Source organism: Lissotriton helveticus, chromosome 5_1, assembly GCF_964261635.1.
Source record: "Lissotriton helveticus chromosome 5_1, aLisHel1.1, whole genome shotgun sequence".
Taxonomy (NCBI): Eukaryota; Metazoa; Chordata; class Amphibia; order Caudata; family Salamandridae; genus Lissotriton; species Lissotriton helveticus.
In genome coordinates, this window is record NC_136065.1 from 464,065,419 (window position 1) to 464,092,261 (window position 26,843).

The 26,843-nt window shown below is 42.1% G+C and overlaps 1 protein-coding gene across 3 annotated transcripts in view; it reads right to left on the reverse strand.

The window, feature by feature from the left end:
* Positions 1–17,257, reverse strand: part of KAT6B (lysine acetyltransferase 6B) — a 491,853-nt gene extending 474,596 nt beyond the window's left edge. For all 3 annotated transcript variants that reach the window (XM_078642736.1, XM_078642737.1, XM_078642735.1), the window contains exons 1-2: positions 17,100–17,257; positions 7,352–8,217 (exon numbers count right to left, since the gene is read on the reverse strand). In XM_078642736.1, coding sequence (XP_078498862.1) covers positions 7,352–7,966 — 615 coding nt within the window. In that variant the 5' untranslated portion in view covers positions 7,967–8,217; positions 17,100–17,257. The remainder of the gene's footprint in view (positions 1–7,351; positions 8,218–17,099) is intronic.
* Between the last annotated feature and the right edge of the window lie 9,586 nt (positions 17,258–26,843).

Sequence of the window (26,843 nt, forward strand, 5' to 3'; positions counted from 1 at the left end):
GCTTAGTTGCACTTCCCTCCTGCCTTTCACACTAAATTTTCTTTGTTAACACATGCACTTCAACTCGCCTATAACACTCACACTAACTCCCCTCCTCCTTCATGTCTGGAACCTTGTAACATATCAGCACTACAACCCTTATTACTTCATGGTGTTAAAGCTTCCAAGATTTACACACTTCTCCATGCCTCTTCAAAACCTCGTGCTAAAACCAATACAGAAACTACATGGGAGGATGCGTTGGGTGCTTCCTGGTCCACAGAGTTATGGGGTAAATTATGGTTAAAACTGCAAAAATCATCAAGGGCTGCAAATACCACTCAGACACTTTTTATATTTATAACAGACTTTTATTATCACCACTTGTTCCCAGTAAAAGACATTCTGACATTTCAGATATATGTTGGACTTGATCCTCACCATGTGCAGACTTATTCCACTTGCTTTTTAAGTGTACCCCAGTCCACACACTTTGGGTTCAAGTATGGTCTCAAATTAACATAATTTTTTCCTCCAATCACCCTTTTTCTATTTCTCATATTTTCTTAGGTAGCGTTTCCCCCATTTGGGACCATTGTACTTTTAACATAAGAATAATAGATTTGCTATTAGCAGTAGCTTTTCAGCAAATAACTAAACATTGGAAGGACATTACCAAATTATCATATCAGGCATGGTGGTATGCAGTTTGCTATAATCACAGGTTGGATACAACATTTGTTTACCCCATCAATCTCGCCCCAAAACGAAAAGAATTATGGGATCTGGTCACATCATTTATTGATATACATGCCAGGCTTGGTCTCAAACCCCCTTACAACAAGAAGTTGCTAAACCTCCATAACTTCCTCTAGATTGTTATCTTTGTAATATATATTTCTATTTAATTTATTATTTCTTATGTATTCACTTGATATGTATTTACCAATTACTGATTATCTTTGCATATTATTCTGTTACCCATTATTGACTCCTTTAATGCCAACTTGAACAGCTAAACTGTATGTTTTTCGTATACTTATTACTCTACTCTATGTTTTTTTATCTTATTTGCTTGAATAAACTTTTCTTGAACTTAAAATTATACAATATCATTTCCACCCAATATTACTGAGATATATATAAGATTTGGACGTGGCTGCACTATATACAAGTATTGATCATACTTTGGCATACAAGCCTGTGAACATTTGTTTGATAATATCAGCAGGTGTTCAGAACATAAGTAAATGCTTTATTAACATGATTCAGGTTGGCCTTAAAGAGAACATATTCATGCACAATGGAGTCTTATCGACTGAAGGTCGGTACCGCGAGGGGCACCTGCTTCGTTCACAGCTTTCCCAATTTGGTGAGGGGCTGGAGGGAGAAGTATGCGGCTTGGGCAGACGATAACTGAATATATACAAAAGGCTTTAATTTGGACTCAATACATCAACCGGTTTCTATAATGGAATCAAACTAGGGAGAAAGCGTGCAAATACATCGAGAAATGAAATAACAATCCTTATAACTTGAAATTCTCTGCTTCCCTAAGTTCCAGTGAAATTGCATTCTTAGATATAACTTTATAGATAGTTGATGGCAAAATCCATACATCAGTGCACCGTAGACACCGCTGGAAATAGAACCTTGCACTTTAAAAGTCAACACCTCACAGTTTTAAAAGAAAGTATTCCGTACAGGGAATCTGTAGCCAAGAAAAGGAATACAATAAACAATTGGCACAGATGAAAGTGAGATTCCTAAAAAGTGGATACAGTATATAAAATAAAAAAAAAATTTTTAAAAAAACCGTAAACGTGGCAAAGAAGAAATCCAAGAATTTAACTAGAAATCCGGTAATGTATCCAAATGATAGAGCAGAAACAGAAGAACCTGCAACTCTAATAATTACGTGCTTAAAATCCATGTCACAGAAAGTGAGCCAGGTGATAAGAAGACATTGGTCAAGAGCCAATGGCGATGTGGTAATAGGAAAGGAGTTACCTAGTGTGCCAACCATAACCTACAGGAAAAGGGTTACACTAGGGGGGTGAATTAATTTGCAGCTATTTTTTCCAGAAAATCGCAAACAAAAGACATGGATATAGAAGACAAATTAGTTTTTCAAATGTAGCCACTGCGAGGCATGTAGGATGGTCACAAACTCATCGGAATATACTTCCCCAGATGACCAAAAGGGGAGGATTAATGTTTTTTATAGTTGCAATACTGACCACTGTGTGTAGGTCTTGGTTTCTCCTGGTTTACTCATGTATTTGGGTAGTACCAGCTTCCCCTCAAATAATGCATATTCGAACACCAGCGGGAAAACATAACTCATGATTTTCTTAATCTGGTGGCAAGACATTTACTATGAGAAACATAAGTGATCCAAGAAAATTACATTATTTAGCAATAGACAGAGTACCCCCCCCCCCCGCCAATCCCAGAGGAGGAGGTGAAGTGAGGAAATTGAGACATCTGCAATCAAAATATATTTTGGATTTACATAAAAAATGTCCTGTAGATTGAACAGGGATGAGGAGATGGAAGTACTTGTGGGGTAATTGGCCTTAATCTTCTGTTGCCCTATTACCGTGTTCTTGTTTCAAATTAATTCTAACCAATAGGAATCTTCTATTGATTGAACGTTTATCCGATTAATCATACGAACCATACGTTTAACTAATTTTGTTAATCTTTTGGAGGCATTTTAGTGATGGATCAATGATACGGATATTTATTAAATTAATTATAAATGTATATTTATTCTGCGATATGGTTTAAATGAATTCATATTTGCACATTGAGAATAGTTTACAATTATATTTATAGGGAATATTCGAGTTTCGATTGGTTATTTTTACCTGTATTTTGATTCTATATTAATACTTAGTGCAAATTTGTGATGTAACGAATATTTATTACCATTCATTGCTATATTACTGCTATTTTGCACATATAAGGAGGAGATCTTGAGATAGATGGGAACGCCGACCAAGGCAACTTTAACATGCATAGTCATTGGTCCACCCTTTCCTCCACCCCATGACAAAAACATGTATGTCATAAAACCACATGCGTCGTACTGAGCAGGAATTTGAATAACACAAGAACATTGCACTATGCCTTGGAAAACCCCATCACAGGGCTTCCACATGATCTCAATGCCTTAACAGATACGTCCCTTGTAGTCACATGGTGTGGAAGGTTAAATAAAAATACCACATTAAACGTTAGAAACCAGTCTTGGGCGTTTCAAAGGGTCGGAGAGCTTTACAAGAACGCCACTTTTGTCCCATGTAGGACTGAACCACAGTGACTTATCGCACTCAAGCAGTTCCAAACGAGCCACCAAAATGACCCAGAGCTACTCACAATCTTATACAGCAACTGGCCCATATATTAGTATCCTATTATGATCATACATTTCCAACTGTCTAGCACTGTCCAACCAAAATTATTGGGACCGTAAAACAGGCACGGGACCGTAAAACAGGCACGGGACCGTAAAACAGGCACACTACCGCATATCTACCTTTCAAACATTGCCCCCATGAGAAAACATTTAGAGATTCCAGTTTCAAATGTGGCGCACCCAAGCTTACCTGGATCAGCATCTCTCCTCAATGAATCTGTTAATCCATCATGCAATGACCGACAAATGGCCATTCCAAAGTACCAAGCCCTTATTTAAGTCTGTTACTCATTTGAAAATGGAGCCTGTGTAGTTACGCCAAATCCGTACATCGTCTAGTGCTTGCCACCTTCTCAAATATCAAAAACTAAGCCTCACATTGGGGCCGCCTTGTTAAGCGCCCTGTTTTTGCCTGGCTGCCCCCTCTTTCCTGTGTACGAATGTTTACCATAAGCTTGTTGAAACTGGTTACACTGATATTCTATTCTGAAATTTTTGGGGGAAATATTAGCATGTTAACACATTTTACTAAATGATGCTTTAAAAAAATGGTACCTAAAATTTCACAGTAGTTTTGAAACAAAAAAAACATCTTTTCAGTTGAGTTTGTTTTTTGGGACCATTATTTTTCAAAAGCAAAGAATCAGCAATCTTGCTTTCAAGCTTCTGCAAATACTTGCATCTAATCGGAAAACATTCTTGGAGCATAATACGAAATCTCATATTGTTAAACTTTGCAAACTTGTGAGCACATTTTTATAATGGAACCAGTGCAGTGAAACCTTACAACATTTTGTTAACAGTGCTCACCCTAATAATAAAGGCTTTACATCAGTGAACGATAAATACAAGTTCAAACGACATTACCATATGGACACAAATATTAACCTTAACTCAGAAATGGCCTTTCCTGACTCCAATGTGCTACTGTAAACTGGCAGCCAAAAAGTTGGTGCATACTTGTCCCATGGACAAAATAAAACATGAAAACTTGTCCTTGACCCTAAACAATATGTCCTGAGCGTGGGGCTATAGAAATTCCACACCCCTGAAAAGCGGACAAAAGTGGTTTTTTTTTAATAAAGTGTTCAAAAACGCAATCGAGTGATATTAGTCAGCATTGGCATGTATGGTATGCAACGTACACAACCTATGCCATAACTCAGGTTCTTGCCATGCAGAAAACACAAGACACCCATTTAAAAAAATTACTTTCTTTTATAACAAAATGCATTTAAAGATATGTTAAAAACACCGACTTAGGAGCAAAAATTGGCAGGTGGCTTGAATAACTGTGTTGCAAACCATAATTGGAGAATTTGAGGTTTCAGCCAGATCATAACTCAGTCTGTGTTTTTCCCCCACAAATAATCATATGCACACACTGGAAACACCGCAAGCAAGCCCAGAAAGGCAGGGAGGAGCAGCATAAGAGTCTAGAATAGATGAATTAAACTGGGTGGTTTAGCTTCTCCTATGTACTGCTAGTCCTTCATAAAGTATTTGTAAAGTGGACTTTCACCCATGGGTAACTTGGCACTGAATAGCAGATGTGTGTTACCTAACTCAATGGTATTCATTTTATTCACCTCAGAAGGTTATAAGGCCGAGAGAACCCGGGTTTGATCATGAGGTCGAACACAGGCACCTACATTGAATGCATTAGTCCACTAAGCTGCCAGACTTCTATATATTCATGTTTCACAACACAGTGAGAACAAACAATCAAATGAAGTTACTGTTCACTGCCACATAATTCCTGGATAGCACAAGAGCAGCCATATGGCACTGGAAAACTCCATATGGCACTGGAAAACTTCCGCCACTCAAATCATGAGTAGAGTACTGGAATGGATTGGTTTTGGGGCATTCATCATGCCTACAGTAAAAGTATTCTACAAGAGGATCAATACAAGTAGGCTTGTGAATGGAGGCATGTCATCTCACAGGACATACGGCACGGCTGCCCTCACTGATGGCGTTACTATTTATAATACTAGAACAGCCATGTGTTATAATCATCCAAACTCCTGATATTAAATATGTACGAGTTTAAAAGCAAGGACACTTGTTTAACATAAATAACCCTGATATAGCAGTTTGTCTCAAATCCATAAACTGCAATTTCAGAGTTATTTTGCAGTTCACACCGAGATATTTACTAAATAGTGCTTAAACTGGACGTATGAAGGCCTTCTACTTTAAAGCACAAATAAGTTGGAGGTGAGCAAAAGGAGACATGAAATATATTGGTACGCTCTTCCAAAACCTGAGACAGTAAGCGGCAAAAACCAAAGCAATAAAATAATTTGACAATACAAGGCTTAAAAAAAAAAGCTGAACAATTGGTCAATAATACACTTAGTATGCAAGAATTTCTCCTTCCGAAAAAAGTAATAGCCATGAAGACAAAAGAAGGGCTTTCTATTCCCAACCATGGGTTCTGTGCAGTCATTGCATTCAATGCATCTGGGTGGCGCAATATATAAGAACTTGGAAAAATCCACCCGCCAACCTGGCTGGAAATCAAAGAAACAAGTTTATTGAAAAAAGAAAAGAAAGAAAAAGAAAACAGTGATAAGAACGGACTACAACATCTTCAATTCACCCAACCAACTGGATTTGAAAACGTACAATTCCTCACAATATATAGATATATAAACAAAAACGACAATAAAAATCAGCAGTGGGGTTCATTTACCAGTAACATACAAACTTCTTAAGCTTTGAAGTCAGATAAAGTTTTAATTAATTTGTCCAAGTGTTGGACTACTCAGTATACATTTGTGATATGTGCTACATGTATTTTTATGCATTTTCATTTATTCGCATTTTCTCCTTAAATAAATCTTCTAAGCATAACAAAATATTATCCCTCACTGAATCAATAGGCAAAAATAAAGCCTTTCGATTGCTTTGTTGCTGTGACTTTCCAACTATAGTAATTAAGAAAAAAAAAATTAGTAACATTTGGGCAATAAACGTCAAGAATACAGCCTGAGACACTGCTTTCTTTCTTAGAAACCAATCAGGAAAGGATGATCTCAGAGTTCAAACATAGGCTCTACATACTTAGCAAACGTGATGCACAGTAATCAGTTATTTCAAATTATAAGCAGATTGTGACTTTTTAGAAGAAAAAAAAGTGTTGAAATATGGCGGTTTAAATGACTGTCTTCATCATAAAATTGCTTTACCAATATACCTTTAGAACAAACTATGAAACATTGGCTACCTTCCATGGACTTTCCTCTAAAAGACATAGTGTTGAGTAGCCGCAGATCGGTTTGCAACAGGTAACGCTAATGACAACATATAATTTTTCTTTGAAGAAAAAAAAAAGTTGTAAACAAAACTGCTTCACATTTACAGCGATTCTAAATCAGAATAACTACCGGATCATTTCAGACATTGCACCAAGTAACACTGTATTGATAAAACCGTAAATTATCAATTTAGGTCTTGATCCAAAAATACCATTTATATGAAAAGTCTGCTAAAAGAAATGGCTTGAGTGGCTAACAAATATTCATCCTTAAATACAATGAAAGAAAACAAGTTCCACGCGACCTGTTTGAATTTTAAGCACATTTATATGCTTTCTCCAATACCGCACGCCTTCCTAACTAAAACAGGATCCTGGAGAGTGCAGGGGCACATGGATTCTAATGGACACAAACACGGTTTTAGCGTTTTTACTTAAGATCTCACGGTCAGGCAAAACAAAAAACACTAGGCGCCAACTTAAACAGCTATAGAAATCTTACACTGTCATGGTTAATAGATCATACACTTTAGCAGCTAATACCACCACAAAAAAGAGCAAGCATATGCAAAATAAAACTGGGTGCAGGTCAAAACTCAGAAATACAAGAAACTGAATTGCTCACATGGAATGTATTCAACAACCTTCAAAATAAAAGGGATAAAGATTCCAAATGGACTTACCTGGTCCTGTTCGTGGGGTAGAAGGCTAACAGGTGGGAGTGCCGCACTGCAATACTTGGAAACTCCACGGCCTTCCGAATGACCATAGTTCACAGAGTAAAAAGGTCCGTCTTTATATAATCTCCCGTTATTTACGGCTCGCTTGGTCCCAAGTCGTAACCTCCGCTGAAAGATAGGATTGTTGATAACACCCTGCAAGTCGCTCTGACTGCGAAGGTACCGTTCTATATTCTTTAATGTTGAACCAGTGGGTTCACGGAGCCCTTCAATTGCCCTTTTCAACAGTTTATTCCAATCCACACTACGCAGATCACTGAAAATTCCTCTGGGTCCCTGGACAGGTTTGGGGAAAGTGGCAAGTGGTTTATCGGGTGGGATCCGCCCAGGATATTCAGGGTCCTTGTAAGATGCAATACCTTTGTTGAGAATTTTAAGAACAGAGCCATCTTGGACACTCAATTCCAGCTGTTCACTAACAGTCTTCTTATCAAGTCCATGGGAATTAAAAACTGCATGACAGATCCTCTCTTCAGAAGGCCTCTGTTTCTGCCTCTTCACCTTGTGTATAGCCTCGAGTATCCACTGCGTATAAAGGGGGTTTGCTAATTTAACCATGGCTGACCGATAATTTCTTCCAAACAGGAGTTACCTATATGTGATATTTCTCATATTTTCGAAAAAGATTCTCTTAACAGAAGGTTTGAAAAAACACTATGGATATTTTCTACATTTTGAGAGCCATATCCTAACCATTAACCTGTAGATGGGGGCATTGAAGCAGAACTTCCCCTTTCAGCTTCTATCAGCTTCTACCAGTTGGAATGATAGAAGCGCTGGACAGAAAATGCTCCAATTTAAGTAGTTACCTAATGACAAAAATAAACAAAAAAAGTCACCATGTTAGTAAAAAATAAAGCAGTCATATCTCATTATCGGTGTGAACCATATCAGAAACAGTTGTTGGATATTCATAAAACTGTTCAATTTCTTGATGGAAAAAAATTCTAGCTACATCTTCTGAGGCTATCTACTTATTTGGACACACAAACGATCAAACAAAAGTCACCTATACATACAACCTCCAGGAAGGTGAACAGCGAAAAGTGTATCTGTACAGGGACCTGGCAGGAACGCAATATAGAGCACTGTGACAATCTAATACAGAGGATAACGACTAAGGAACATGCCATGTAGAGAGCTCATCTATGAAAGGGCACAAACTGAACTAGTAAATTCAACTGCAAGTGGGATTTTAACCCCATTAGAAAGGGAAAAATAGACAGTATTCAAAGATTTTGTGGTCATATAAACAGAGGTACGTAACAAATGATTATAGAGTAATAGTATAAAATCATACTAGTGTACACATGTTGAAGATCAAGATTAAGTACTCCCAAAGAAACGTCAAAATGGGAAACAAAGGTACATCAAGAATAAAGAGCACAATCTGTTTTAACTATTATTGCTAGAGACAAAATGCAGTGCTCACGGTACGTCAAGACTGCACCAGGAATAACAGCTATTGACATATTATAAACACCAGTAAAAATCTGAAAATGCATTCCCCACTCTGACAACTATTAAGTTAGACAATGTTCTTATGAAGCAGCCGTCAAAAGAAAAAAAAAGACATTTTCAGAAACATCTTGGTAAAACTAGTAATAAGCAACCCTGAAATATGACACCCAGGTACACATTAAAAGTATCATAAACGTGAAAGTTAGATACAGAGAAGTGTAACAGATGTTTCACAGTGACCTTGACGAGTATTCACAATTAGCCATAAAACATGGGCTCCTTAAATGATGATTAAACAAAAACTCTGCCTCGTTACTGAAGCACATTATAAAAACAAGAGTAAAGTCCAGACGTGAGTCCCTTGCTCATTGCACCATCAGGATTCAAGCAAGCCGGGCCGACGAAGGCTGTGATGCCAGAAACCGGTCCCCGGAAGCTTGTCTCCTTTCCCAGTATAAGAATTGGCTTGGTAGTTTGGTTTGCCCTGTTCCCATCATGCACTGGGACAGGAACAGACTAATTTGCATATAGCCAGGTTCTGAGCTGGGATGGTGCAATGAGCTAAAAAACAGGTGATGGATTAAAACCATGATCTCTTGACTTGGTAAGAGTATTCTGCATCATTCAGAAACTCTGTCCATCACCACCCCCTTTTTCCAAATTCGGGCTGGACTCAACCAGCTAAAATGGAAGCACAGCGCATGAGAAAGTACCAAACCATCCCAGACAGGCACCTGGCAGAAGGCGAAAGGACAACACAGAGAGGTAATTAGAGCAATATACACGGAGGCAGGGGCAAATGTGAGTAAAACTTTGAGGGTCGTTACAATAGTAACAAGTATTATAACAAAATATGTTTTCATTCATCGCCAATGGGTCCATTGGTACTGAGCCTAAGGAGGTTGTGAGTAGGAATGTTACAGACAAAGGATCCCAGGTTTTAAGGCCACATGTTGAGAATACTCCTAATATTTTGAAAGAGTGACATGAGGGACAAGATGCTCAGGAATTTATATGACAGTACAAGACGGATGGATGTGTAGAGGCCAGGAAGTACTCCATAGCTATGCACGGCTGCTTATAAGCTAATCGGATGTCTTCTTTTACTGTTACTTTATCTGCCTCCAGTAACAGTGTTTTGCAGAAGGAGTGCATGCAACAACACAAGCCACCATGACTGATCCCGCTTACCAGGCCACTAAAGCGCATTCAGGCATTCCCAACACCCAGAATGCACCCCCTCAAAGAGAAGATGGTGTAATTGGATCCCCGTTTCCCAGAATTGCACTTATGGCAACGCAGCCGGAAGTGTATTGATGCTCCATTACCCTGTGTGCCTGACTAACAGAACTGCGCTACAATATCGTCCCCCCACAGAATGTGTCTGCCCACCATGCCACTGGAAGAGCACCCAGTTAACCTCATTTTCAAGGTTCTACTGACCACCAGCATGCAACAAGTGCACTGGGACACCAACAAGTCACAAACCTGCTGACTAGTACCATAAAAAGCACAGTAAAAATTCGAAAGTTTCATACAAATTCAGAGAATGCACAAGCAAAATAGGCAATATCAGGTACTCTAGAAAATGTACTTCCCTGAATTCACATGTTCACCAGCGGAGTACCGTGCACAAGACAGTTCATTCTTGCAAAACTCCCTTGCTCTATATGCAGGCTCAGTTTTACAGGGGGCCTCCTAGCACAGATATGCGCCTAATGTATGGCCAATGAAGATGCAACGTGTATTATCTTGAGCAAAACAAAGTATCCTATGGAGACAGCCTACACAGATGTTACTCTATCCAATGAAATGCCAAGCCAGTCTCCCTGTACTTATTTACAAGCTGGCATGGTCCAATCATATACAGAGTAGGATGTGAGCCTAGCTGCAGGCGTAGGAATTATTTAAAGTGAGATACCATGCCAAACAACTTTAAGCACTCTCAAAATGTCTCACGTAAAGTAGCAACAGTCATTGGCAAACTAAAATACAGGATGGTCGTTTCTTATTAATACTTTTGGCCTTTTGTGAATCAGAAAACATAGCGACAGTTAAAAAAAACGGAAATTTAAAAGTAATGCATAATTATAAAACTGTCTGCAATATACTGGAAATTATTGGTGTAAACTGTTAGCCCATTTTAAAGACGATGAAAGAAAGTAATGTACCGAGTTCACAGACTGTTCATGAGTTCTGAGGGGGAAGGAGAACCTATGAAATGAAAGTTAGATTGGGCGCAGGAGAGTCATGCTTGAAAAAAAACATGGACCTAGTGATCATGCCCCGGTTCAGGCGTTGTGCAGGTTAGTCGGCCCTTGATGTTCTCAGAACCATCATCTTGAGACCGTTTAACCACGTACATAAATGAATAAACAAATGCTAGAAAATGGAATCCAATTATATGAGCATACATAACGCATTCTGCTATGGTCATACAAGTAACAATTCGCCAAGATCAAAGAACCGATATGAATGCTTCAACAGTATCACACTCCTCCAAAATTCCGGTATAATTTTATTCCCATCGACCTCTCCACATAAATAAATAAACCACACAATTTACATATGTCCAAATGCTGCACTCTCCATACAGGTCACAAGAGGAAGCTGGAGATAAAACGATTTGGTTTAGATTCATCATTTTAAAAGTTAGGTAGCTTTTTATGAGGATTTTGAAGCTTACTATTAAGACAATCGACTTTGGGTGTCATCTGAGTGAATTTGCAACAAGGAGATACAAAACCAAGTGTTGCCATGGCATGCTGCGCTCAACTGCACTGTATAATGTACACAAGTATCACAATTAGTAAGATTACTTGTAGGTTTCAACTGCCAGCACACCACAACCCCAAGCCTGGAATGCAAGATCTTCATACACAAACAAATCTGAAGCTCAAATTTCATACTGAACAACAACAACTCCCCTAACCACATGGATGAGCCGAGATCATTTAAATGAACATTACAAGCAAAGAAATAAGTCATAAATGCAGTCACAGTACTGCCGGCAAAAGAGGAGAGTCACCATCACTCTTCTCAAGACCTCTTCCCTCTGTACAACCACTCAGTGGATTACATGTCCTCAGCTAAAACTTCAGAGCACTGCATCTTTATCATCAGGGTTGTCCAACGCACAAGAGGAGTGAATAACTAAAAGATTTTTGGAGTAACCACTATGTAAATGACTAATTAAACTTTTAGATTTATTGCACACAAATTTATCTCAGATGGATATCCTGAAAATCAGTACAACTGAGTACAACTACTGTAGATCCAAATCCCTTGACATGATCTGCTGTAACTGTTAATCCTAGTATAGACAGAGAATGTTACCAAAACACACCCCTAAGCGTGATTTTATACACTGGATTTATTTTCTTATTGGGGGGGGGGGGGGGGGGGGGGAGGTAGATACGAGACATATGCCTTGACCCATGTCACACTGGGATAAACAAACTTCCTGAATTGTTGAGGTGCGGTGCATATGTAAACTGGTTATACTTTAGCTCCGTTGCAGTTCCGTAAACTGTGTGTTTGCATATTTGCAGATGGGCAACTTGACAGGTGGCAATGGTAGGCTTCAAAGTGGCAAGTATTTGAATGAAAATATTTAAAGGGTGCACCAAGGTAATATAAACAGCTGGAAAAAAACTAAGAAAAGAACCAGACCCTTGTGATGATACACTTGTATGTCACAGACTGTTTCCAAAAGCCATAAAAGTCTACTAGATCAAGAGCCAATAATCATGGGAAAACTGCCTGGCTGTCTGGAAGGAAGGCGTTTATGGGGCAATAGGTTTTATTAAGTACAATAAAAGCGGTTGAACGTATTTACAATTTCCTCCTCCTGACCACCAATTCCCCCTGCAAAAATACGTAAGCAGAGGTAATCAATGGCTGTCACTGGAAGCTTAACCAATCACTAGCCAACTAAAAAAAAAACAGCAGAAATACACCATTCCAAAAAGCACCCCGGACTGTCAAAATAAAACGGTGGCTGCCACCTCAGTTGAAACGGCAGTTTATGTATTACATTGCAAATGCAGTTTCAGATACAAGAAAGGGAGCACAGAGGATGCCTCAAGGGACCATGTTGTATGTGTGACAGCCACATGCTCAACTAATCTAGAAGACCCCAGTTTACTGATCAGGTGTTTCACAATAAAGCTCCTAATATTTGATCCTTTAAACACACACTAAGCGGGACAGCAGAAGGATTCAGCAAGCATTAATGTTACTGGCATAGTGAGCAGTCCACAATTAAAACAGCCTCATGGAGCTGCCAGCGAACATCCACTCGATCCCAAGTTTGCCACTGCAGACACGTGTCCGGGTTGTCCTTAATATGAATTTCCAAGCTCAACTACAAGACAGGGTAGTATAATTTGTCTGGTGCGAGAGTGGATGTTGGAGTACAAGCTAAAAAAGCATTATTTCTGTCTTGTTCTTTCACATGTCTCCATGATTTTACGGTCTATCCATTTTGCATGTCACTCTCACATCCAGTCACACTTTTAGACAAAAGCTTTAGGACTGCCTGATCCCATTTCAAGACGAAACCTCCAAGTCCACAACATTCCTCCTTTCAGACACTGTCCCTCAGACACCACCCCATTTCAAATGCCAACACAGCAATACCTCTGCCCCTTCCTGTTTTCGTATATACTGACTTTATTCCCCATTACAGATGTTTATTGTAGGACTTTATTCCCCATTACTGATGTTTATTGTAGGTCCAATCTCTAACATTCTCTCCATCCCACCTTTGGGACGCCACTGAAATGCCCAAACTTACTACTGCACACGACGATATTCACACATCCACTAGTTGCTCATTTGTTCGCTTCCCCCCACCTGCCCATCTAATTGTTATTCTATCAGCCTTCTGTTTTAGATCCCATGTTTCTGATATCATGTCTTCTCATCCCCCTTTCAGCTTTGTTGTTTGTCGAAATAATGTAGAAATTGCTCTTGTTTTCACAACACCCCCATCACTCTTCATGCTACCTCTCTCCCTCCTTCAGAGATTGTCTCCACTTTAAACCCTGATGACATTCTCTACCTGCCAGCTTCCCAAAAACATGACTGCTGATTTCTCAACGTTATTCACACCTCTAGATGCCATCTGTATATTTGGCCCTTAAAACTCTCGTCTATACTCCACACACCTTAACTCCTCCAATGAACACTCCCCAAATTCAGTTTAAACACCAGTATGATGTCCACCCCCAGATGCTGAATACAACACGTTACTCCTAGATATTACATACCCTTCACATCCAGAGGCTGTTCACACTTACACACTCGACATTCCAGTTGCCTTCAAAATTACCATAAGGCGGCTCCCAGATATTGAGACATTCCCTAAGAATTACTCTCTCTGCCTATAGCACCAATCAGACCAACAAAAAAGTTGCTTCGCAGGTGGTTCCATCTTCCCTGGTATGTCACTCCCCTGTCCTCCAGGTATACATTTCATTTTTTTCTCCTTTTGCTCCATTGACAAGTCTGTTCTTCTGTTCACAGCTCTTCTTTCCTGTATCCGTGCATTCATATGTCGCTTTAAATCTTCGTTGCTGGAATTAGGTTACTCTCTGACTTACCACTGACCCCCCCTTGAGCATTTTGCATTCCTTTATGCATTGCCATATGTACCTCTGTGCCTCGAAATACTGTGGCCATCTGGCACAGGTACTGTGGTTAACAGTATCTCTCTAACCTCCTGAAAATACAACATACTTCTCCAGGCCCATAGGATTTGTGTGGTGGTTTCCATGTCTTTTTGGATTAACCCGATAAATTCTCTATTTCCACTGGATTCATGTAGCAATGTCCAAGTCTATCAAGATTATGAACTGGTTCCCCAAGTACAAAGGATGTATGCACTACTACGATCGTGTGAAGGTTTCTGTTTCTCTTGCACCGATTGGATGGTCTGATTGGTTAATGGAAGTCACGGAATAGAACAGAATGCCCCTTGTAAGTTACCATCTGGATTTACTGTAATGCTTCTTTTTGGGTTGCCTCACCAATCACACTGAATTCCTGTGACTGTTTGTTTTCACTGTGTTGCCAGCATTAACCTCAGGAGGAAGGTAAAAATGCCTGTGTCCCTTTGATTCAGATTATGGTTTCCCTGGACCCACTGAGTTTCTGCTCAGTTCTACATGCCCACATTCCCTTTTAAAGACACCTGAAGCGATTCCTGAACATTTTACTCTATTCGCTTGAAGATCTCCCTACGATTCTGACTGCACTGTGTCTGCTCTACCCAAATTCACACCGTTGCTAGCATTACCACGCTGGATCAATTTGAAGCCGCCCTGCTTGTCCTTGCCGTTTGGTTTCATGTAAACGATTCTCTGCTTTTTCTACTTTACAATACGCTTACGGTTTGATTGCGTCCCCTTTTCAATTAAAATAGGTCTATGTGCTCTCACTCCCTCCTTGCGTGTGCGCTTCCTTGCTTGGATGCCAGTGTCTGAAAAGCTACACACCCTGCTCCCAACCCCTTTATAAGTACGGTGTCTCCGTGTGCCTCTCTACTGCAGCAGCAGGGTCAGGCAAGGATTGCATGAGAGTGAGAAAACAGCCATTACAAAGCTTCAATAACACACTCCAGGCCATCATTAACCAGCATGTACTCCAAGGATAATCGTGCGCCCCCTCCCTAAGACTGCAAATCATCTCATCCGTCCCAGCCTTACATCCTCCTTGAACCATCCATCGGCACTTAATTCTGCATTCCGCAGCCCATGCATATTCTCACTAGCTTTCGCATAAACACGACTATAAGCACCTCAATCTTCCCAAGACGCCGAATACAGCAACCGACAATCGTTCTCCACCAACAAATCCAGCATACAAAGAGTACAACACCCCGTTCAAAACATCCACATATCACCCTCCCCGCAGTTAACTTACTTCATTAAACACAGAAACCATCTCAAGGGCCATCCCTTGTATGCTTTTCAAGAGTACACGGACGAGTAGTGAGGTTCACCTTACCCATACACCGAAACGTAGTCACTAATTAAAACTGGCCTGCATATCAGACCCAAAACACCGCACAGAAAACCACATAAAAAAATGGCAAAGTCTATAGAAAGCAGATATTGATTCCCTTCTCACAACCTCCGCATATAACACCTACACTATTAACGTCACCAAGAGCATCAAACACACTAAACGTACTCCTGCCAAACGCCAAGAAAACCACCCACACTGTATTGCCCACTGTTCTCAGTAGTTACACTGTTCGTCAAAGAAACCCCACACACCTCCTTCCCTACACCGTAACCTATCATTTCAACTCTTCAAAAAAACTCCGCATAGATAAACCCCTAGGACCGACAGAGCGCCCATTCTTTCACAATAACCCTACACGAAATCCCGGTTATCCCAACGCAATCTGTTCCAAAAAGCATATGTCATGCACAACCGCAAACCCAAACCCACACAGCCCCTCTCAGCACACCACCTTCCTCTGTCGCCTCGAATACTCCTTCAGCAAAAGCCCGCTCCTACCAGCACTTCAAGCGCCTCCTCTGTGATCAAGTCCTCAAATACCTCTTCACACATCAACTATACTTTCTGCGAGTTATTAACTTACAAAACCTACCCTTCAAAACTCGCACACAACTCCAAGAAAACACCCAACATTTCTCGAGATAATGCATTTCTATTGGTAACACAGCACTACCCGTACATACATTGTGATCTAGCTGCACATCACCTACGCGCCAGTCGGACTGTCCTGCGACTGGAAATCCATTTAACTCCCTCATCGACCCCCAGCTTTCTCTAACGTACACTTCATTCTCCAGCCTGTACCCCCGGTCTCTCTCCAACTATTGCTACTAGTCTCCACCGCCTCCCCCGCCACCCCAAACTCTCCCCGATCTCCACAACCCAGACCCCATGGAAGCTTAATCCCGCAAGAACACCACCTCTTTGAACCCTCCCCTAAAGCCAGACCCCCAACCCTCACCACCAGACACCTCTGTGTGCTTCTTTCTCTGCTACAGAGATTGGAGGCTAATCTCAGACCTCTTAACAAGGGTAGGCGGCCCAGCCACGACTCTGAAACACCAGAGAAATACAGGGCCATCACAAGCTGGGTTAGATACCGGCCTCCTGTGCTCCTTTCGCCCGCTGTCCTCAGCCAGCACGGCGCTCTGCTCTCACCCGCCCCTCAAACCTACAGCTCGGCTCTTAAACTCCTTACCCGTTATGTTAGAAATGGGCCTCCTGCGCCTCTTTCAACCTCCAGCAGACCTGGCCCAAGTACCCACCGGCCTTCTCCGTTTCGCTTCTCACACCGCCGCCATTTTGTTCCCGTAATTTCCCCCCAGTGTTGCCAGGTCTGGATGCAAAAACAAGGGCAAACGGCGAGAGGGAAAAAGCCCGAAAGAAACCACGCCCACGTGAAAGCAAGCCCAGCCCCACATATCGACAGTAACTGTCTACAAAATAGAACATGTGACTCATCGCTCCCATTGTTAGTGAACCAACGTGAACGTTCGACCGCTCTAATCGATGTCTGTACTTTTCTACCGCCTGCAGGCTGGGATTTCTTTCTTTGTTTGAGTGTCTTTCCATTCCCCGCCTGCATTCGACGTGTTGTTTTGGCTGTATTTGTCCTCCCCCCTCATTACCGTTTTCAGTATCATTTTTTCTACGACCATTGGCCCTTTTAATTCGCTCTACTGTTGCTGTCCCTTAAATGCCCATACTTGACCTCGCTTTGTTCTATCACCCCTGTGCATTTTTCTAGCCCCCTATTTTTTGCTCCACCTGTTGGGTATTTTCTGCTTTTCAATGTTTTTACCTGGCCTGACTGGGTACGACAGTTACAGTCACTTTTTATACTAAATGGGTTCCACGTACTAGAAAGTTTTACATTGCCCTTACCCCATTTGGATACATTAGTTCAATTAACTTCAATTGAAGTACATTTCCCAGTTTAACGCTCGTAGGATTTTCTGATCTCCAAACCTGAAAAAAGGCTGAACAGAATTACACCTAACCTAGAATGAAAGTAGAATTTTATGCCAGATAGTGCCCTTGTTTGTCCTGTTGTTGATGAGTTCTGTAAGTTTTAAGGAATAAGAGTTCAAAAAGTGTCTGACATGGCGCACTTTAAACGCTTTTGATGTAGAGTAGTATGTGTGGGTGGGAGGCAGGGCCGTTTCTAGGTGTTTTGCCGCCCTAGGCGAGAATTGAAAAATGCCGCCCCCTCCCTTTCACTCATCAGCTACAAGTTTGTAATCCTTGCTAAGCACACTCGGTCTTCCATCCTGCCGAGGTAGGTAAATAGAGCAATCGTGAAGCCTGTTGTTTGCAGCCTTTGGAAACTGTAATCGCATCGTGTAAAACGCTATATGAAAATAACTGTATTATTTTTGTTTGCGGGTGGCAAAAGGACGGGATGGGGATGGTTGGGTGGGTGGAGGTAGCAGCGTTCTTTGACATCACATGATATAGTCTTCGCTCGATCAAGTGACCAGAAAGAAGAGCGTCAGTCAGTGCGCTAGTGCATGGGAAGCTAGTTTGCAGGGCCTGAACTTGGGTTTCATGAGGCGCTTTCTAAAGGTCTATCTGTTTGAGCTATGAATTCACCGACTGTAAGATGCAATTTGTAAATAGATTGATGCAGTAAAATTTAGTTTCAATATTCAACTTGGGAAGGAGAAATGTATTCAAGGCGAGCATGAATAATTAATTAATATTATTACTAATAATTCAGGCTGTATATGCATCAGTGAATATTATAATTATTTACACACTATGGCTACTATCAAGCATCCGACAGTGAATATCTTCTGCTCCTTTAAATGAAAGTGGAATTTCACTTTATTGTGGCTCTTACAAAAATCCTGCCTTCCCATTTTCTTTTCGCCTGTTTAGTAGTATGCCAATAAAAGTATCACCCACCTTTGTCATTGGTTTTGTGTTAAAGTTACTACAATCGAACGTACTTTCACATTGTTATTTTTATAACTCTCGCCATAATAAAATACTTTGATATTTTTGTTAGAAAATTATTTACAATAAAAAAATATTTAATTTCCCTTTTTTTACACTATTTTTACAATAAAAGTAATAGTTTACTTAGTACTCGGGATGTGATAAACATATTTTGATAAAATGTTATTACACTGTTTTTTAAATGAATTAACAAAACGTGTTTTTACACTTTTTGCATTCCTTTGTAATTAATATTATGATAAAAGTATCATAACACATTATTTAATAATTGTTATAGCAATTACCATTTTTTACGTGTATCTATTGTTTCTCATCATTCTGAAGGTGCCTTAAAACACTATTGCTCCATCACATTATACGTGGAAATTACACAGTTGGTAATTTTGGGTGCTACCTAGAACAACGCTATAAAAGTTACTTTACTTTAATCATAGCACAAACAATCTCCACCTAATGCAAAAACTACAATACTTGGCCAAAGTGTGGATAAGCACTTACTTGCTAAAACCATTTGGGAATTAGTAACATGTTATTAACATCATTAACAGCGCCACGAAACCAGAAAACACCAGTAGCAAGCGCCTGACTCCTCACTCCTGATCCACTGGTATAATCTTCTTGGCACACTGAATTACTGATGCCGCGCAGCTCCAGGGTGGCGCAGAGCTCTTTAATCCCTGTCCGTGCCGAGCCTGATGTATGGCACCTCTCCCGGCCACCGACCCACTTTTGCTGCCGTATTTCTGACACATTAGTTTCCGGCGCCTTTTAACAATGAATGTGAATAACTGAGACAAAAGAGGGACCCCGGGCTGAGCGCGTGCACGAGGAGCATGACCGAAGGAAGACCTTTGCCAAGCACTTTGCCACCCTGGCCGGTATGAGGGTCCCTGCACTCTGATCGTGGCGTAATTGATGAGCCCCTTACTGCGCCTCACATGTACACACCCTTGGCAGTGCTCGGAATCCCTGCACCTTGAGAGAGGGGCTTAATGACAGTGACCCCTGCCCTCTTCTGCACCTCACGCAGGGCCGTTTCTAGGTTATTTTGCCGCCCACCTCCTTTTGCCGCCCTAGGCGGCTGCCTAGTCCTGCCTAATAGTAGAAACGGCCCTGGTGGGAGGGTGTTTTGGTGGGTCTCACTATTATACCATCAGGCTAGAACTAAGTGTAACAGCAAAACGTCTCACTTGTATCTAGCACCAAGTTAGAACCAATTGTAACAGCAAAACGTCTCACTTGAAGGCTGCACTACATCTCTTTTTTATTGTTCATGAGGTGCCATGAAAAGTACTACTTTCAACGTGGATCAATTTTGATATACCCTTGTACCTGCAACTTCAAGACTCCAACTGGAAATTGAGCACCTCTTATGATCAATCTGGGAGGAATGGCCAGCCCCCCCCCCCAGGACAGAGCACTCAACTTTACGTTCTGAGCTCTCCTTTCACCCACCACTGTTATCAGATGAGTTAGTGCAATTCATTTTCTTAAATCGATCCAACACCAGGGCTCGAGTCGGGGTACCACACGGGTGGACGGCGTCCCCCCACTTATTTTACCAGGGGGACACCGTCCCCCCTGCCAAAAAGCTGGACTGGACAATGATGGCATTACTTATCTCACCAGCCGCCCCGCCGTTCTCCCAACCTTGACGTACTCATCGCATCCTGCTTCCTCCTCTCTCCACCCCTCCCCTGCCCACTCACTCGCTACCCATCTCATGCTCCCTCTCCTGAAGTCTGTGCCCCCCTCTCTCCGCGCTCCCCTCTCACAGATGTTCCTCCCACTCTTCGCGCTCTGTTTGTGACCTGCTCACGCCCCCCCCTTTGAGCCTTCACACTTTCTTAACTACGAGGCGCGCATCCTTTCCCCATTTCTCGTCCCCTCACTCCGCTCTTCCCGTGACTTCATTCACCTCCCATACACCGAGGGGCGTGGCTGCTATTGGAACGTGATTATTGCTGTATTTCTATGTGATTTTTTGACCTTTTGTGACGTCACTTCCTGTCGTGACGTCACTTCTTGTCTCTGAGCGTCCCCCCACTTCTTGATTTAGGACTTGTGCCCTGTCCAACACTGCAACTTTCAGAGGGTACTGAATTGTTAAATGAAAGTCTGTTAATCTAAAAGTAGTTTCCCCATTCATTTCCCTGGTCTTATCCCCATGAGAGACCTTGATTAGTGCAATTTGACATAGGGCAAAAGTCTTTGGAACAATGTGTTTCATTGTGAATCATACACTGAGCCCTAGATTGCCTCGTGGCCTTGTTTGACTGTGGTGCAACGCATGCACATGAGTTAGGGTTACACAATGTGGAAAGAGCTATTTACCTGGGGCCAGATGTAGGAGACCAAATACCGGTCGGTAACTGCCGATTTCGGCCCTTACCGACCGGTATTTGAGTTTTGTAATGTAGGGGGCCTTTGATTTACAGAATCGGTAAATTTACAGAATCGGTAAAATACCGAATCGGTAAATTTACCGATTCTGTAAATCAATATGTAGGTGACACTGTAAACAGTGCCACAGGCCCCTAGGAATTCGTTATTTACCATGTAATACTATTGCATGGTAAATAACGAATTCCCGTGTACATGCACATCTGTGCATGTACACCTGTGCCATGTGGCACACAGACATGCCCTAAGGGCATGTATGTGTGTCACATGGCACACAAGCCAGAAACAGGGGTGCAACAGGGTGTCAAAGTGACACCCTGTCCCCCTCAACAATCATTCTTCCCGTTCCAGTGACCTCTGACTGAGGAGAGTCTCCTTTACCCAAGTTAGATCTTCCTTGTGCACTAACTCTGGGTTGGAGAATAGGTCTACTCTACCCAACCGACCGAGGCATTTCTTAATAAAGTTGAACCATGGGATATGGTGGGCGTGGTCAAGGCACATACACTCCTTTATGATTGATTTACTTAAGGTTGGACCCTAATACAGCCAAAGCTTCAACCACAATAATAGGGGGCGAAGAGCCAACAAAACAGAAAGGTAGGGCACACCCACCTCTTCGTGAGCCACAAAGCTTGAAGTTCCCTGAGGAGCATATAAAAGTTGTTTAAGAAATTGTTTTCAACCACTTGTAATTCCTCTATGGTATCATAACCCCAAATCTCGCTACCATAGGAGACTTTTGCAATGCATTTCACCTTGTATATCTGCAAGATTGCCGCAATCGGTCTCCTGCTTAATCTTGAGGCAAAGTTAAAGATAGCCATATTGGCGCGCACTATGTCACCCTTCTTACTCCTTTTTAAAGGGCCCCATTTCATCTTGTTGTCTATCATGACCCCAAGGAAAGAAAAACATCTGTGCGAGGGACCAAGGCAGAGCCAACCCTAAACTGATACCGCTTTTTTATGCGCAGTCCCACATGCATCACATAGGATTTAGAATCATTTATTGTCAGATCCAAATCTTTCATGAATGATAAAAGGGAGTTAAGCAAAAGATTGCAACCCTCTAGCGGTGTGGGCCATAAGAACCGCGTCATCCACGTATAATAAAACTGGCATGCCCACGACCCACCTGAGGGTAATCTACTCTGGTCTCCAATAGAAACTTCTCCAGATTGTTAATATACAAATGAAACAGAAAAGGGGCCAGGATACATCCTTGACATACTCCTCTTTTTATAGGGAACTGACGGGAGACCTTAAGGTCCTGCGAGTAACGTACCTCAGCCTTAGTGTCCCTATGTAGGTTCTCCTAAAAAATAGACACTATCACCATCCACCCCATTGTACAACATGGTCTGCCAAAGCTTAGTTTTATTCACACGATCAAACGTGGAGGACAAGTCCATGAAGGCCAAGTAAATGGTGCCAGGGCGGGCAACCGTGTATTTGTTAAGAATCAAAAATAAATTGAGACATTGGGCCACGGCTGACCGACCAGCACGAAAACCATACTGGATGCCGGTTTAAATATTGTTATCATCAGCCTAACCGGTCAACCTGTCTAAAAGAACTCGGCCCACCACCTTAACTACCAAGTCCAACAGGTATATGGGTCGATAACAGTGGGTACTATGTCTGTTGCCCTTTTTAAAAACAGGAACAATTGTAAAAGTTGCCCAAGAACCTGGAGGACCTATACTGACCACAGCGTTAGTAACAGCTGTAAGAACAGGCGCCCAAAGGTTCACGTCTGATTTGTATAAATCCGGAGGTATATCATATGGGCCCAGTGCTTTGTTGTTACACAGCCCTTCAATACACTTCGTTACCTCATCCACCAAAACAACCAGGGCAGATTTCCTCGCCACTACCCCAAGGGATATATTCCTGTCTGAAAGAGTCTGAAACATGGCCTCAAAATGATGCACCCATTCCTCTTCAGTTATGTGTGCCCCCACCGTGTTTCCTACATTCTCACATAAAAACAGGCTATTAATTATGCCCCAAAACTTGGCACTGCTCTTCAAGGTGCTTGCCTCAACCAAGCGCCTCCATGTTTCCTCCTTCAATGCTGCCTTCCGTGCAGCTAATGCAGCTTTGTACTTCCTTCTACGATTTTTAACTAGGGCGGTATCTCTTGGACTTGTACCCAACGATTCCTTCAGGTTACTGGCCACCCTGGAACAATCCTGGTCAAACCATCTGGGTACCCGCATAGGGGGTCGCCGCACAGGGGCACTGAGAAGATCTGTTGTTGTGGAGGAAATAGCCTTAAAGGCTTCAAGAATGTCCCTCAGCTCTGATGACGGGGCAATACACAGTGCTAACTCCTTGTCACTGCGTGCGGATAGGGAATCATAAAATGACTTCTCTCTATCTGGGCCCATTTTAACCTTCTTCCTCCATCTATTACCTGCACACCCCCACTATTCCCGGTCCCCTCAGTAGGCGCCAGTAGAGGCCCACTAATGTGGTTACATAGATGATTGTGATCACTATATGTACTTGCCTCGATCGTAAAGCCTGAGATCAAGTTGAGAAGCGTTGTTAATACCAGGATAAAATTGAGGACTTAGCACTACCTCTCCCTATAAAGGATGGGATAGAGACCTTACTGCATAGTTCTAAAGTGCTCATGGGCGAGGATAAATCGAATTCAAACAGTAATTCAGTGATGGAATCACCTTGTGCTGTATGCTGAAAGTGGATACCCTTCACCCGTGGACAGCCCATATTAATGAGGTTAGTTTTCCTTGGATCCCCGCATAAATGGGTGTTAAATTCCCCGGCTATCAAAAAATGGCTAAAGTCTGACTTGAGCTGGTGTCTTAAAAAACAACCCAACAAAGATATGTTATAGACTGCCAGAGGGCAGGATATTCCGTTATGAAAATTCATAAGTCCCAATTTGCCGGACCCTTTGTGCAACAACAACGATTGTAAACAAGGGTTGTCTTTAGACAGCACTGAGACATTACACTGTAATGCAGGGGAAACATAAATTATAAGATCACCCTTTGATCTTCCTCAACTCGAGGCAGTAGCTGGCATGAAGAATGTCTTAAAACCTTCCAGGTGGAAAACGTTTGTAGTAGCCCATGTTTCCTGTAAACAAATTAGGTTAAACTGTTTTATCAAAATAAGCCAGGTAGGGTCAAGAAACTTATTAGCAAGGCCAGCAATATTCCACAAGATACAATTACAAACCCTTCCACCCCTGATACTAAAACCTTTTTGAAAACAGTCCTGCCTGGAACTTGAGATCCCTAGTTCCCCTGGGACAACCCCCGCGGTCAATCACAGGAAGCCAGGATGTCCTAGGGTGCAAAACTGTTAGATAATACCAGAGAAGGGTGTACGAGCCTCTGTCCTCCATGTGTGGGCCGATAAGCTTCAAGTTATTCTGGGACCCCATGGTGTTAAAATCCATCAAAGAGGGAGGAATAGACGTATGTCTACCAAAAGGGACCTCACGGTTATAAATCGTGTTGTTCCAACCTGGGTACTCAGGTTTGTGGAAAAAAAACAAGGAGGAGGGCCCTGATGGTCGACAAAGGGCCAGGGGTGGGGTTCATATAAAGTGAGGATGAAGCCAAGATCCTTTCAGCTATGTATGGTTGGTTGAAATTAATAATAACACAGTCACCCTTGTAAAACATTTTGTACCCCCGACCCAATTGACCCAACGCACCATGTTGATGTATTTTCCTACCCATGGGCCCATTGTGGTGTTACAAGACAACCAATGCATAACCTTGTTCTTTAGTTGTGAAAAATCTTCCTCAACACCTGGACAAAGGGTAGGCACGTTCCCCAAGACCACAACGCATGGCGTTGATTCGGGCTGGAGATGTAAATTAACTGGGTTTTGGTAGGAGCTCCTATCTCCGCCATTGGATAAGTCTCCCGTATTAAAGGTCCCCGGGGTCGATTGTTCCGGGGTAGGACTCCTACATACAGCTTCACCACGTGGGGTCTTCTGGGCCAGGGGCATCTGGTTCAGATTCTGAGCTGGAGACAAGGACCGGATGTGCTGAGAGCTGGAAATACTTGTCCCTATGACAGGCTTTTATGGTACCGATAGCTGCTCCCTGCATTGTGTGTGTAAATCATCAGGGTTGGGCCTCTCGGAAACAATATGCCCCACGTTAACGTAGGACCCATGTTGGTTACATCCCCCCTAGATGGGGTGAATTGTTTCAACTCAATACGTTTTTAGCCATCCCCACTTTGTATGTTGGGATTTTGAGCCTTTGCAAACTTGTCAAAAATCAAACTGCAAGACTCATAATGCAACGTGCATTTGGTTAAAAGCCTGACTGACTGATGGTGTTACATATGATGCTAGGGTACTTGGCAACTATTTATTTCTATTTTATTTATTTTTATTTATTTTTATTTATTTATTTTAAGGTTTTATAGAGCGCGAACTGGACCCGTGAGGGTATCAGAGCGCTTTACAGATTCATAGAAGTAATACAAGGTCAAGGCAGGTCAAAACAGTATACAGGAGATTTGTACATCGGAGAGCTTACAGAGTCAGAGTAGGAGGGCAGGAAATCATACAGTACTGTACATTGAGGGATAGGATAAGCTATACAACGGGACAAAATATTACAACAATCACAAGAGTAATGTAGAAGGTCGCAGGATAAGGCAATAGTCTCTCAGGTGGCAGTGGGAACGGGTTTAGCCAAGGAATTTACCCATGAAGAAGGACTTGGCCTCTTTTTTGAAGCGTGCTAAGGAGGGGATTTTTCTGATGTCAGGCGGGAGGGAGTTCCATATTCTTGGTGCAGTCCCGTCGAAAGCCCGATTGTAGGTTTTTGCTTTCCTAAAGCGTGCAGGCCGGAGTAGGAGGGCATTGGCCGATCATGAATTTCTGTTTCCTCCGGATAACATAAGCTTCTGTGCGAGATACGCAGGGGAGTTAGAGTGTAGGGCCTTGTGCGTGATGCATGCCAGCTTGAGGTGAATCCTCGCCTCGAAGGGGAGCCAGTTCAACGCTTTCAAGTGAGGAGTGATGTGATCGAATTTTTTTGAGCCTGTGAGTAGTCTGGCGGCTGCATTGAGGTGGGCTTTTAAGGGTGCCAGCGAGAACTTGGGTAAGCCAGAGAGGGTGGAGCAACCATATTCCAGTCGAGAGATAACTAATGATTGGACTGCGAGTTTTAGGTCAGGAGCGTCTAGAAAGGGTTTCAATTTCCATAGGTAGCTCAGATGGAATCTGGCAGATTTGGCCATTGCGTTGATGTGGTCTCGCATATTTAGGTTATAATCCAAGGTAATTCCCAGAGATTTGGCCGAATTCACAATGGTCGGGGAACAGTTTAAGGCTGTGATAGCTGTAATCCATGTCTGGATCTCAGGGTTGCTCTTGGGCGGGGAGATTAGAAGAACTCAGTTTTCTTAGCATTGAGTTTGAGTTGATTGGAGGAGAGCCATCTGACGGTCAGCTTCAGGGCCTCATTCAGGGTGAGGATCTCCGCAAGAGATGAGATTTTTCTGTAGATCTGAGTGTCATCAGCGTACATATGGAAGGAGATATTAGCAGTGCGCAGGACTTCGGC